Source organism: Lissotriton helveticus, chromosome 8 (assembly GCF_964261635.1).
Source record: "Lissotriton helveticus chromosome 8, aLisHel1.1, whole genome shotgun sequence".
NCBI lineage: Eukaryota > Metazoa > Chordata > Amphibia > Caudata > Salamandridae > Lissotriton > Lissotriton helveticus.
Window position 1 is genome coordinate 807,513,179 of NC_136069.1, and position 15,566 is coordinate 807,528,744.

At 43.8% G+C, this 15,566-nt stretch overlaps 1 protein-coding gene across 1 annotated transcript in view; it reads right to left on the bottom strand.

Annotated features, from left to right (window-relative positions):
• Positions 1–15,566, bottom strand: part of NALCN (sodium leak channel, non-selective) — a 3,094,418-nt gene that overhangs the window by 248,893 nt on the left and 2,829,959 nt on the right. Inside the window, exon 30 of the mRNA XM_078657626.1 lies at positions 4,057–4,163. Within this exon, the coding sequence (XP_078513752.1) occupies positions 4,057–4,163 (107 nt within the window). The remainder of the gene's footprint in view (positions 1–4,056; positions 4,164–15,566) is intronic.

Genomic DNA, 15,566 nt, shown 5'->3' on the forward strand with positions numbered 1-15,566 from the left:
AAGACACGTTGACTGTTCCGAGATCTAGATTTGTAGCAAGAAGGGATATGTGTATGTATCTTTAGCTATGGCCCTGCATTGTCTCGTTAAGAGCCATCTTTGGAAATGTTTTGAAAGTGTCTAAAACTTGGAGCTTCTCAATAATTCAAGTACTGTAGATGTAAGTCTTTATCTGTGGCCACTGTTTTTGATGGTCTTTGAAAGGGGGTGGCTTGCTGCTTTTTTGATGCTGCTATGATTTCATTGTCACTTACGGGGTGCATTTTTCCATCCTTTTATTGTTTTATAATGTGTTCAGTTCATGTCTTAATGGATGATTTACGAAGAACTGAAAGTTACCCTAGATGCTACATATAATGTTGCTTGTAACATCCGTTTTTTGTGCAGATGTCCAAGTTGGTTGGTAGTGTGCGCTTGAAAAAACGCAATGCAAATAAATATAATCATGTGAAATTTGTACATCAACAACTAGAACGCGTGGCAAAAGATCTAGGACCTGGTAATAAATGACATCTATGTATAAATAACAGAATGAAAATGCATGGGAAATCCTTTCTCTTGCAAACTGGAGACTTACAGTGAATCTTGGGATTGTTTAAAAATGGGACTTTGCTGCCGGTGGTGAGGGATGTCGATTTCACCATTGGCTGGGGACAAGTCTGGAATCCCTGCTGAAGTTCTAGTGGCCTCCCCTATTGCTGCTGACCTTTTTACGTGGATTCCTGCAGCCCCCACATGATCCCCAGAGGTGTAGACACAACAGCTAGAAGGCCTCTCTACCCCTTGACCTAAAATAGAGGGGGGCGGCCTCAAGAACCAATATCTACAAATACAGGTAATCTGAATGGTGACTACTCCAGGCAAGTACACACACTCCCTGCACCTATTTTTATTGTTTTTTTTGTTGTTGTCCTCTGGCTCTGCTTTGTTGCAGTGGCCAAGCATTCATTCAGTTTCCTGTGCACTTGCCGTACTGAGAAGCGTCAGCGGCGGATGGTGAGACGTGAAAGTGGTGAGGTGTAAAGGTTGGGGATAAGTGTTGTGCCATGAATGATTGAACTGTGTCCTCCTGGGCAGAGAGCATATGTACTACACCACAACAGTGAATATTAATGTGGCCCATCTTAACATGTTAATTAGATTACTTATGATTTCACATTTGCACATTTAGTTCCAGAGTGCAAAGGTCAAATTTCATCATGTTACCAGAGTTCCGTCTTGCTACTTTGAGAATTCACTACCATCATTTTACAGAAGAACAAGTGGCCCTATAATCACAAGGCTTTTTAAAAATAAAATGTTATCCATGTGCCTGACTGAACCCCTTGACTGATTCAGAGGTCGGTGGAAGGGAGGGAGAAAGGGACAAACTAAAGGGCTGGAAACTAAAGGACACATGAATTAATTTGATGCAGAATAATCTGATATGGTATGGCTGAAGGAGAGAATATGCTGCACTCGCTGTGCTGTGTGTACACAGAACAACATATAGGCAAGGTTTTTAATTTTTTTTATGGGTGTCGCTAATAGAGAAGCTTCTGCTGACCTGCAATGGATCATTTTCTTCTCACTACACCTGCTAGGAAAATCATTCCCTGTGCACACGACAAAGTGCGATGCTAAAGTTGACAGGCACGCCAGAACTGAAACTTTCTTTAGGACAAAGCAGGATCACGCTGTGCCTTCCCGGCGTCTTCGATAGAACAAATATGTCTTTAGCACGCATTTGTTCAGCACACAAGTCGTTACAGCGACTTGCTTTAGGGTGGCGCATTGGTGGAATGGTGTTGGATTTAAAGTCCAACACCTTCCCTAGGTTGTATTATTTTACAACGCATTCCGTTGTAACGCATGCCTTTACCACGCATGCGTTACAACGGAATGCAGTCACTACGCACGTCCTTTACCACGAAAATACCTTTTACACGCATACTTTTACAACTATTTTCTTTGTAAAAGTATGCATGTAAATGGTATTTTCATGTTAACGGATTTTCACCCTTTAAATGTACTTTTTTAATTTATCTCTCTGCTAGAACACCCGCTCATTCCTCCTTACCTCTCCTCGTTTTTCCGTGGTGACGTTGTACGTCATTAAGAGGAAGCGGAAGTGTTTTTCCGTTTCCTCTTAAGACGCCGATCTCCTTCACATCTTTTTCCCCAAACAGGTGCGTCTTTTCCTTTTTAAACCCACACTTTTATTTTGTTGGGGGGATACCCCCCAAGCCCCCCCTTTGTTTTTTTTTTTACTTTACCACACATGCCTTTACTACGTTTTTCGTAGTAAAGGTATGCGTGGTAAAGGTTTCTCGTTGTAACCACGCATGCGTTGTAATGCATGCGTGGTTATGGTGTGCGTGGAAACGGCCGCGTTGTAGTGGCCGTTTCCCCCTTCCCTACTGTTGTGCAGACTGGAGTTGGAATAGTAAATGAAACTATTCCAAAATTCAGCACCCCTAAAGCAAGTCGTTCAACGATTTGAGTGCAGAATGAATGAGTGGTAAAGACACATTCGTACTAATGACGGTGCTCAGAAGGCATGCGTGCTAAACGCATGCGGAATACCGTCATACATTCGCACTGGAACAGCAATCCGGTTATCTTTTGATTAATGATAGCTCTAGCCATTACGCCATTTAGAATATGTGGGTTATTTGAACATCATGCAGCCACCTGCTTTCAGATATTCCCACTTATTATCCACAGAGGTGTAGGGCCACGTCACGTAAAGTAAGCACCAGAAACGCCAATTTAATACAGGTCTCTGCCAAGGGCGGCTCAGACTGCGAAAAAACAGAACATGGCATGGGTGTGTTTATAACAGGTGTATTATTTCTAATGCCGAACCGGGGTGAGATGCTTATAATCATACTTGCCTGTCAAATCCGGGGCACGGGCACCGCTAAAAGTAATCCTGGGCAGTAATCCGTATCACACAAATCTGTCAGTGCATGAGAGTGATTCATACGTTTATGCTAGTTCCTTAGTAGTTAATATATGAACAGTCCAGTAACATATTTTAGTAACTGTTGCTTTCTGGGACATTTCTTTTAAAAACTACTGGTGTCTTCAGATACCCATTTTCCTGTTTGGAAGTGCTGGATAACTCAATCTAATCTCTGACTCAGAGTGCTCCCTTACCCTAGTCTCAACTCCAAAGTCGTGCACAATGCCGTTAAAGGCGCTGCACACGAAATAGGAAGAGATAAAGGGACAGAAATGGGCAATCACAGCATGACTTCATAAAAAAGCAATGCAGTGATTGGCCATGTTCCTACCTCTGGAATAGAGGCCAATGGTGTGCCCTGAGCCAATCCATAGACTCTGCTCCCTTGCTGTTGTGTTACAGTTTGAGAGCAGTACCAGGATTGGCCTGGGCAGGTGAACCTAATGTTCATTAGGAGACCAGGAGTCTGTTGCTGTAATGCCCCCAGCTCTCTAATTGAGAGGATAGGGAGACGCATTTAATGCGCATGTCGGGCTGTTCGCTGAAAGGCAGCCGTCCAACCAACATGCGCACTTTGAAGTTGAGCTGCCCTGATGTGTTAACAATCATTTTAAGCTCCACCCACACCCCCTGCCCGCCTCACTCGTCATGATGCAGAACGACCATGAACCCGCCCACTGCTGAGAAAAAGCACAGCTGTGGCGGCAAAAAAATAATTCTATTTTTATCTAGGTTTATTTGGGGGCTAGGGGAGCAACACAAATTGGGGTGCAATGCATTTGGCACCCTAATAGAGGGGATGCCCCTGAGAAGGGCCTGATAGGTTCAGCATACATGCAGTTTTCTAGAAAGAGATGCAGTGAAAAAGTTCACCAAGAAGTCCCATTAAGCACATTGTTTCAAAACCTTATTGAAAGAAATTGACTGGTAGCTACGCATGGGAAAATCGGGTTTGTGAAGACTAGTGAGGAATAACTGCAGCTGTAAATGTCAAGCTTTCACCCCAGAAAAGTTGAGTGCATCTGATACATATTTTAACACTGATTCCCGTCAATTACAATATACCTGTAATGTTCCAGCTCTCAAGTCAAAATCCCGGATTTACTCACCACACTCGTGGCACCCAAAATCCTGGCTTTTTTTCTCCAGGTTTCAGTTTTAAATTCAGATTTTTGGAAACGCTCACATTTATTCTGAATATGCCATGGCAGTCTTCCTAAATGAAAAGAAAACAGAGATAGAAATGTTTACAGCATACTTCGCATTCAAGTACATCTGAACACAAATATAAAAATATATGCTTTTCTCTTTGATGAAGGCATATGCATTTTTTTAGGTGAGTGTAAAGCAAGGCAAGAGTAATCTTTATTGAGTGACAACCCCATTCTCTTGTTATGATTTTTATTGAAGTAATACATTTTTACAGTGGCGGCGGCATGTACGAAGGGTGGTGAGGCCGGTTTGACAAAAAGAAAAGTAAATACATAGGTAAAAAGATTATTGCACTTTCCTTACTGGCGCAAAGCCCTCCTTCCTCGGGTCTTCTCCAGGCAAGCAGACTCCAAGGCAGGACTAGGAAACTGCAGTAACCAAACCTGGCACTGCTCTCATGCAGCATGAAAGAAGTGCCAGGATTGGAGGGAGCAGCCTCCTTCGGCACTCCCGAGGACATTGGAGCCCTATGCTGTCTCTAACCCAGCTGTCTTCGATAGCTGGATTAAAGATGTCCAAACTGCACATGTCAGTCTGGCTGGCACAAGAAAAAGACATGCACACTTTAAACTTAAAGTGCCCTGCCCATCACTGCTTTCGCTGATGCCTGACAGGCAGCAGCAGAAAGCCCCGCCCCGTCCTGATACCCGGCTTGGGACAGGGTCTTAAAAATTAAAATTGTAATAAATGAACCTTATCACCATTTTATTTATCATCTCTGGGGGCAATTTAGTCAGTGGGGTGATGCTCCTCCGTCTTAACAGAGGACCCACCCCTGATTTTTTCTAAAGCAACTAACTATAGGACACATCATCTCTAGACGCTGCTTTGAAAACTGGCAACACTTCCCTACTAACAAGATCAAAGGTATAAACTTGTTAGTCGTAATTAAGTTTTACAAAATGCTAAATTGTGGTTTATAGATGATTCTTCAAGTATTATACTCACATATAGTTTTTTTGTCTTTTCAAGTGAGGAATCAATGCAACCAAAAGAGATCAATGCTTATAGCACTTGCTGCAGATATCTAAGTTCCACCTGAAAGCAACTGGTTGGAATCTCGACATAGCTGGCTTATTCTTTGAACCTACTACGGGCTGTTAAAATGAGTGATAGCATCACCTTTTATTTACAGTGACTCTATACTATTGTATGGTTAATGCAATACAGAAACCAATCAGCAGCATTGCTTATGTTATGGCTCTCACTGTAGCCACTAGGACAGAAACAAGATTTTAAATCTGGTTTTTCATTGCTATGAATTAGCAGCAGTGAGTACCAAAAGTTGTACCCTGCTGTTGCTGTCATAAAGGAATTCCAGCCTGCCTGCTCTAACATGTCTCTCTGGTAGTCAGTGCAGTGCTGGCTCCCTGCATGTTGTGGAGGGCAGATGGCCTATCTTCGGTAGAGGACAGGGTCGGTTGACACAGTGGGTATTGGGGTGGGTGGCTGGAGGCCAGTTTTTTTTATTTGGCACAGCGAGTAATGATATGCATGGCTCCGCATTACTCCTCCACCCCTGTGTGACAGCTGAAAGGAGGGGCAGTAAAGGGTTATGTACAATATTGACATTTCCACAGCATGAAACATCAGCTGTGTTAATAGAACATAGAACATCTCCCATTAGACACCTTCTTCAACTCCTGCTAAATATGGTTGCAAAGGACATAGTTTGGCCCATTGCTATGAGCTAAAGCTTGAACCTTAAAGAGTGGGGACATCAGGCATCTTAGAGAATTTTGGAAAAAAAATCCAGAAAATAGATAACAAGGCTCCATTGTTTCGTCCTTATACATTCTAAACGTTGTCTGGCACACTTGAAGTTAGTAGATTTCCAAAGTGTCACCGACAATAATTTAAATCCATAACATCAGATGCCTAACAATGCTTCTGAACTGAAAAGATTTGCCTAAGTAGGCCAAATGTGGTGTGTGCAGAACTTTAATGCGGATTGGACAATAATGGGACAGGTGAGAAACAATGCCTTCTGAGGCACATGGCCTTCTAGCTGGCCACAGTAGTGCCTTCACCCTAGTGTCTTTGTCCATTCTCCTAAGCTGCCTCCGTCAAAATCGAAATGCATCAGATTGAAAGCAACAAGAACCAGGATTGTGGAGATGAAGACATCTGGAAGGAAAAGGCCCTTACTAAAATGCAGAGGAACCCTCAAGCAAAACGAGGCAGTAACTAGCACAATCCCTTTTTTCACCAGCACCAATTCCAGAGATATTTTAAGAAACTGATAGGTAGGATTAATGAGCAGAGGACTAATCGATAAACGTAACAATTAACAATGATTTACTCACCACGAAACCTGTAAGGCAGATAGCTGGTGTGGTCAAAAGAACAGAACATGGAGTCTGGAACAGAGAGCTAAGGGCCAGATGTAGGTAAATTTTATTTTCTGACCTCTTAAATACCGAGTCATACCGACTCGGTATTTCAGAGGTCGGAAAATAAAAATACCGAGATGTAGGTAAATGCAGATGTGCAATTACCGAATCGGAAACAGTCGGTAATTTCCGATGCGGTAAATACCGACCAGTTAATGCCCATGCATTCCTATGGGCTTTGAAGCCCATAGGATTGATTGGGCATTTACCGGTCGGTATTTACCGCATCGGGAAATACCGACTGTCACAAGGGTGCAGGGGGTGTCACTTTGACACCCTCTGGCACCCCCAAAAGAGGCTCGGGTGCCATGTGGCAGGCATACCTGCCCTAAGGGCAGGTCTGCCTGTCATATGGCATAGGTGTGCATGCACACATGTGCATGCACACCAGAATCGGTATTTTACCATCAAGTATTATTTGATGGTAAAATACCGATTTTGTACTGCTTGTGGGACTCAGAAGAGTCCCACCTACATACCAATTTACCGGAATCCGTAATGTTACCGACTCGGTATTTTACATACTCGGTAAATTTACCTATCGGTAAATTTACCGAGTCTGTAAAATACAGGCACCTACATGTCAAATTGCTTTTACCGGGTGGTAACGGCCGAATTCGGCCGTTACCACCCGGTAAAAGCCTACCTACATCTGGCCCTAAGTGAGGAGAGGAAGCTTTGGTGTTAAAGGACATGTATCGATGACCACAGAGGTCATCGGGTGAGTGGACACACATGGCTGACAGGATGCAATAGGACTCTCAACCTAGTAAGGCAGATCAGGTGCATATGGCATCCATAGGCGTGCACGTACACTTTAGACAGCCATTTCAGAGTCAGGAAGTGCAGTTTCTTTCTTCGTGGAAAGGGCAATAACAGATTATAACAAAGCTACCTGGAAGATGCAATTAAAAGGAAAAGCACAGCTTCTTATCAGAGCCGAACAGATAAATAAAACATGGGACTGAATCAAGCATGAGTCAAGTTCTGAAAGCAAATAAATGAAAACTGGAATTGTGTGCTCCTTTATAGCTAGAATCAAATCAAAATATGCAGAGACAATAGACAGAATAGCTTTATAACATTGATACTCAAAGTATGGCAATGCGGCCCCCTGGTCAACATCAGCACAGGGCTGCTGTTCACTGGACTCAGCATTAACAATAAAAAGATGTTAAATAAACTGGCAAGCATTTATTTAACCCCTTCCACGCGGGGCTAATTACCCCGCGGTGCAGGGTGAGGGGGCCGACCGTGGTGCCGCGGTGCTCGTGACGAGCCCAGTTCGTCATGCTACACAGTGGAGCTGTTCTCATGACGAGCTGAGCTCGTCAAGACTCTGCCCACTCCCATGGAACGCCCACACAGGAGGGGAATTAGCCCAGCGTGGGCATTCCGCTGCAGTTATGACGAGCTCAGCTCGTCATGAGCCCAGCTTCACTGTGCCTAATGACGAGCTGACCTCGTCATCAGCGTCGAAGGGGTTAAAGGTTAAGTGGTGTTATAGAAAGGTTGTAACTCTGGAGTCCTGCACAGCTTTGCTTTAGAAACAGCATCATTTGTAAACACATCTTGCTCTGATAAGTGTAAAAATTTCGCAGTGTCTTCAAAATTCATAAAGTGTATTTAATTAACATGCAGAACCTTTTCACTGATTACATTAGTGGATTTAGAAGTATTAATTTAAAAGTGATAGGTTTCAAACATACATTTTGAAACTTTATTTCTTTCCCCTACGCTGACAACAATGCCATTAGTGAACTAAAGAGACATGTCGGTTGTTATGTCCACTCTTTGGGTGGCCTGGGTTCCTATTATACATGAACAACATTATACTTTATTAAATCAAGCACAGGAGAAGGTTTTGTACGGAGCACATTCTGAAGCCATATATTTTGAGGTCCTTGGTAAAGTGGGGAAGCCGGGAATAATGCCCGGTTTTCTGGTTTTAAATTGCTCAATTCAGCCACTAGATGTATTTGCTTTGCTTCCTCTACACCAGAGGTCTTCCAACTTTTTGATGCCGAGACCCCCTTCTCAAACTTTTTTAGGCATAAGGACCCCCTCCTGACAAAAATTTCTAGAACTTGGTACTCCTAATCATCGAATCGACAACTATCGGCAACCATAATAGCCCACAATTCCCACAGCAAATAATTTTTATGGTGGGGAAATAATATTAAACAGTGTTTAGCAAACAAAAGGTCAGTGAGCATGGGGGCGTTGTCAAAGGTGTAGCTAAAAACAAAGGGACTCATTTCTGAGTAATTGGCGTAGGGCAGCACCGCAATTCTTCTTGCTGCGCTGCCCTACGCTAATGTGGAAGGGCAGGAATGCACTGCATTTATGAAATAGTGGTGCATTCCTGTCCTTTCCCCTCGCATTTGGCGCACACATTGCTGCCTAGCACCAACAGAGGATGGATTGTTTTTGTGCCAGAAGGCGCACCTTTCCTTCACAAAAACAACCTAAGAGGCATTGTCCTCTTTTTATGTGAACTGCAGAGAGAAGCACACTTGGAAAGAGGAAAAAACTAGGAGAAATGCAAACATTTCTCCTCGTTACGCCTCTGCTGTGAAGAGGTAGGGTTTTGATGCTGCCCCAGGTTTACGTAAATCTGGGGCAGCGTCAAAATCCATGGGTGTTCCGTGGGAACCCCAGTGCAATGTCTCCTTGACCCAAGTAAGGCAACACAGTGACTTGCTCTTCTTTGTCTTACTCCACATCTATGAGGCCATGCAAAGCCATGCAGGGTGAATTTGCGCTGCCTCATAGGTATGGTTCAATCAATCAATCATAGACATTTATAGAGCGCTCTACTTACCCGGAGGGTCTCAAGGCGCTAGGGGGGGGTGCTGCTACTGCCCGAACAGCCAGGTCTTGAGCTTCTTCCTGAAGGCGAGGTGGTCTTGGGTCAGGCGCAGGTCGGTCGGGAGGGAGTTCCAGGTCTTGGCCGCCAGGTAGGAGAAGGACCTTCCTCCTGTTGTCGTTCTTCGGATGCGGGGGACGGCGGCGAGGGCGTGACTGGCTGATCGGAGGTGTCGTTTGGGAGCGTAGAAGTTGATGCGGTTGTTTAGGTAGCTCGGGCCTTGATCGTGTAGGGCTTTGTGTGCGTGGGTGAGGAGACGGAAGGTGATTCTCTTGTTGACCGGGAGCCAGTGCAGGTCTCTTAGGTGTCCGGAGATGTGGCTGTGTCGTGGGATGTCGAGGATGAGTCTGGCTGAGGCGTTCTGGATCCGTTGGAGTCTCTTCTGGAGCTTGGCGGTGGTTCCGGCGTAGAGGGTGTTGCCGTAGTCCAGTCGGCTGGTGACGAGGGCCTGGGTGACAGTCTTCCTGGTCTCGGTGGGGATCCACCGGAAGATTTTCCGTAGCATGCGCAGGATGTTGAAGCACGTGAGAGCACGTGGTTGAGACACTTGCGCCACCAGAGCGTCAAATAAAGTGATGCTCTGGTGGCGCAAGTCTCTCATAAATAAGCCGAAAATATTCTGTATATTTTTTTTAGCTCTATCACCATCAGGTAGCTACTTACTAAATAATGGGCAGCTTAAACGAAAAATGCATTTTAAAAAAGTTGTTACTATGAAGGAAATTTAGCACTTTATGACATCTCTATTAGTTAATGCCCTGCAGAGGTCTGGGTGTAACCAGAGAACCACATAATTAAATCTTGATTGGTGGAGTGAAGATTAGTGACTTGCATATTTTTAGTGCTACGAGGTCACAGCCTTTGTCAGAAAGCACTGTGAATACGTAAGTCATTATTTTATACTTGCATTACACACAGTATAAGATAGAGTGCTACAAAAGGTGGACATAGTTTTAGGATAAAATGGTCTTTCCAAAATGTAGATTTGAGTAATACCAGAGCATATGTAATGCAATTTCATTTTGTACGATCAAAAAAGCACGCCCTACACAGCCCAGTTGTGAACTCTTTGCAATTCCAATAAAAAAAAAAAAATTTTCATCACAAAGCAAGGAGGGGTTTCATCATCGGCTCCCAAGCACCCTTTACCCTTGCAGATTAACTAATAGCGCACATATGCATTTCATTCAGTCTCGAAGAAAAAGTATCAAACTTTATTGACACCTTTTCTGTATTCAAGTCTAGCATGGCCAAAGAGTCAGGTAATATTTTGATACTGTGGCTAATGTGTCTCACAATTCTAGTGTTGCCACTTGATAGTCAGTCAGTGAGTCAGTTCAAACTTTATTGCGGTTGGATCAACCCATAAAAGTGCATTTGATTACACAAATTACAATTTCAAATTATTGCATTATTAAAAGATAATATACATGAATGTTATATCAATGCAATTTCAACATCATTAAAATTCATCGTTGTGGGAAGAGAATTATAAAAGGATACATTTTAAAAATGTAATTTAAATACACTATTTAAAACAGTAAAACATCCCTTTAGACTACTCATCGCATACTAATGACGTAAAATAGCCTCCTCACAGGAAATTACAGGACCACAGCTTAACCTTATCACAAGGAAGGTATTCTAGACTTTAACAAGCAAGTTCCTACGAATATTCCACATGGCGAACAGGAACTTAGCTATAGCAGCCACATAGACTGGGTCGGTATCTGTCTTTAAGATCCTGTAAAAGCCAAGATAATTCCTAATGCCCATATTGTTGCAAAATTGGATAATCCAATTCTGCCTAATTCTCTTATAAGCCGTACAGAAAAGGATAACATGAATGTCAGTTTCCTCGTCCCTTAGGCATCCAGGGCACAGACGGGTAGAACCTCCCAACCACCTATCTGTGGTTGCATGTAAAGGAAGAGTTCCATATCTGAATTGGAGGTACAGTTTCTTCGCCAGTGTAGGTTGAATGAGATATATTACCTCTTCAAATTTATAGTGAGACTTAATGTCCAAAAAGCCATACGTTAGGTCTGTTCCCATGAGACACAGGGTCAGACTGATTTGCATATGGCCATGTCTGAACTGGGGTGGCAGAGTGGGCTAAAGAACGGTGATGGATTAAACCCAGATCTGTTGACTGGGTGTGAGTGTTTGATTGGTTCAGATGCTCCGTCCATCACCACCCCCTTTTGTACCACTTTGTTTGCCATAAGTTGGCAGGGTATGCTCTGACGTGAGTCCCTTGCTCACTTTGCCACTGGATTCAAGCAAGCCGGGCTGAAGACGGCTGAAATGCCAGAAACCGGTCCTCGGAAGATTGTTTCCGGGTCAGGGAAGGCATGGCTTGGCAGTTCGGGCTGGACTGTTCCCATGAGGCACAGGGTCAGACTGATTTGCATATGGCCATGTCTGAACTGGGGTGGCAGAGTGGGCTAAAGAACGGTAATGGATTAAACCCAGATCTGTTGACTGGGTGTGAGTGTTTGATTGGTTCAGATGCTCCGTCCATCACCACCCCCTTTTGTACCACTTTTATCATGTTAGCCAGGGTTTTCTTAGAAATGGCTGGACAAGATACCTCTGGATTAAACCATAGGCTCTCCATGCCAATCAGGGTAGAAGAGTGCCTTACAAAAGATAGCCAAGGAATTCTCCCTGCCCCTAGAGAAGCCATTACCACCTTTAGTTCTTCCCGATAGTTAACCAGCTCAGGAGCACTCCACAGCCTCCGCCAATAGAAGAGTGGGCGCGAGGCGATGGCATCCGCGATTGGCCGTATGTTTAAGTCCAGCCTTAGTGGCACCAATGGCGTGTTCCTTGGAAGAGTTATAATTTGCCTTATAAAATAGTTTTCAGTAATTATTAGATCATTTGCTGCTGTGTGCCCCCATAGTTCTGCCCATATAAGGATGCTGACCTTGCTAGGACCTTGTAGATTTCCAGAGGTGGACTTATAATTTTTAAAACAAAGTTTTTTTGAACTTTTAAGATCCCCCCCCTCCCACGGCCTGTGTTAGTTTTAAATTAGCCTTGGCCTTCTGGGAGCCCCACCCCATTTTATCATTCATAGATAAACCCAAATAATCAAATATGGGTACCCTTTCCAGGGGTCTGCCCTCCATCAATGGATGGGGGCAATTAGTCGTGCAGGCATTAAAGGCCATATACTTAGTCTTATTGATGTTAATCACAAGGTTCCTATTTTTGCAAAACTGGGTGAACTGATTTAACACCCGCTGCATACCCATAGCTGACTTTGAGAGCAGCAGGGTGTCATCCGCAAACATAAGAGCGTGAAATCTTTGGTAGGCCAGTTTTGGGGAGTCTATATCCTTAATGGCAAGAAGGTCTTCTATCAATCCATTAAGGAAGAGAGAGAAGAGTGTCGGTGCGAGAACACAGCCCTGCCTGACCCCCTTCACGACCGGAAACGGGGCCGTCAATTGACCATTCTTGCCATATCTTACTCTTGCGAAAGTCCCTTCATGGAGTCGTTTTAAATGATAGCATAGATAGCCAGCAGTATGCTCCATAGCTGGTTTCGGTCCACCATGTCAAATGCTGATTTCAGGTCCACGAAAGTTAGGTACAGGCTACCCCCTTCCAGAACAACGTGCTTCCAGTAAAGTACCTGGAGCCTAAATAGTTGATCTATTGTTGACGTTCTGGCCCTAAAACCCGCATGTAAAGTGGTCAAAATATTATTGTCACTAATCCAGTCCTGTAATCGTTGTAATAGGACCCTTGCAAAAATTTTCTGTGATACATCGATGAGGCTAATAGGCCTGTAATTCGCTGGTTCCAGCGGTGATCCCTTTTTAAAAATAGGGATAATCTCCACCCCCATCCACGTGCAGGACGCTGATAAGCCCTGGAATATTGCATTAAATAATAATGTAAGATAGGGTACCCAGACCACCTGTTCATCTCTATAGAGATCGCCAGGAATCTTATCTAAACCAGGCGCTTTATTCATTTGGACCTTGGTTAAAGCCATTTGAACCACTACTATTGTACATGGTGGTGTACACCACGTGGGGTCTGGGGTTAAGAGGCTTGGTGGGAGTTCACTTGCCTCTATTGATGAATTTGAGTACAAATCACTAAAATATACATGCCATGCTTCTTCAGAGATGTTTAGATCGATTGTAGTCTTACCCTCTGGTTTCCCTGTATGTACTAGGTTCCAGAAGGTCCGCGAATCCTTTGCAGCAAGGACAGACTTAATGGCCTGCCAACGTTCTACTTCCCACTCCGATTTTGCATTAAAAATAATTTTTTATAGGCATGCTTTGCTTCTGCAACGCATACCCTATTGCCTTGTTAGAGAGCAGCAAGCAGAGTACGCTTTGCTATCCTGCAGCCCCTGTTATACCAAAGATTTCTGTCATCCAGAGATTTGGGCTTAACAGGCCTTGAATTATGGAAAAAGACCTGCAAGGATACCACTAATTCCTGGTGGAGTTCACCCAAGTCCCCGCCTGCACCGCACCTAAAGAGTTTCCTTGGAGACTACTTGCCTTTTCTAGCAATGGGATTATACTATTATACAGGTTTGCCATAGTATACCTAGATTGTTTGATGGTGGCCCATCGAATGCGCCTCCCTCCTTCTACTATTCTAATGTCCCGACTTGGAGAGCTTACATGGCCTTGTTCAGCATCTAGCGTACAGAAATCCATCTGGGTAACCAGAGGGTTGTGGTCACTTTCCGTGCGCTGAGCAACACTAAAATCTAGGACTTTATGCCACAGTTCTGTGCTGACTAAAAAATAATCAATAACTGATGCGTGGCCTAATCCTCTGTAGGTTGTTTGTCCTGGGTTATCACCCTGGACTCGTCCATTACACGCCCTTACAGAAAACAGATGGGTGAGGGAGATCATTGGTAATACAAGTGGGGACCATCCCTTTACTGGGTACATGTTTGGGGGTGGGACTGACCAAATTTATCTTCTTCAGTAGTTATAGGTGGAACACCATTAAGCGGCTCATAATGGCAATTAAAGTCTCCACCGATCATAAAAACAACGTCACCTTCAAAAGGGATGTCAAAGAATCCAGAGTTTGGGAGGTTCCAGCGTGCCTTATTGGTCGAGAGTAGATGTTAATGCCAATGTTTGGGATTTTTTATGGGTCAGTAGGATACAAGTTATATCGGGACAGTTGGTATGAACTCTTTTCACCGTAAATCCAAGATGTATTCCTACCCAAATACAAAAGGCCCGATTCACAGAACTAACTTAAGACAAAATCCTAAACTTACTACTTTTGGTATTCACAGAAGTTAGGATTTTGTCTTAAGTTTGTCTTAAGACAGACTTAAGACAGACTTAAGACAAAATCCTAACTTAAGTCTGTCTTAAGTCTGTCTTAAGACAAACTTAAGACAAAATCCTGACTTCTGTGAATACCAAAAGTAGTAAGTTTAGGATTTTGTCTTAAGTTAGTTCTGTGAATCGGGCCCACAGACCCCCCGTAGGTCTACCTTTTGGGCCCTTGATGGCTGGCTCATAAAATGTAGCATACCCCATTCTATGGATAGGGTTTACAGCCCAAGTCTCCTGGAAAAGGCAGATCCCATGGCAATCAACAAAAGCAAACCACTCCGGTAGATCTAACTTAGCTGCGAGACCCGCAGTATTCCAAGGCAACACCTTAAAACCCCCTTTCAGACGACCCAGCCCACCCCCCTTACTTAACCGAGACTCCTGACTCCCAGCTCTACCGTTTGATTTCTGGGCGTAGATGAGGGAATTAATAGTTCTGTAGTTATATCAGTGGGTAGTATAATTGTATTCACTGGAATCACTAGAGCAACATTGTCAGCGTCTACACCGCTGTCTACCGGGGAAAGTCTTCCTTTATCACTCTTACCTTCTTCCCTAGACATTAGATATTCTTTTACCCCAGTAATCCCTGCTTTGTTTTTAAGCCTTTGCTTCTCCATTGTAGGGGGACAGATTTAGGTGGAAACGATAATGGTCAGTCTACCTGATTAAGTATGCTGTACATATTGCTTACTGGGAAGCCTAGCTGATACTCATTGCCCCCCCCATTTCCTCTGCATCACCCCTATTCCCATGGCTGATTTTCCATTCGCTATAATTTCCCGGGCAAGGACGAGTAT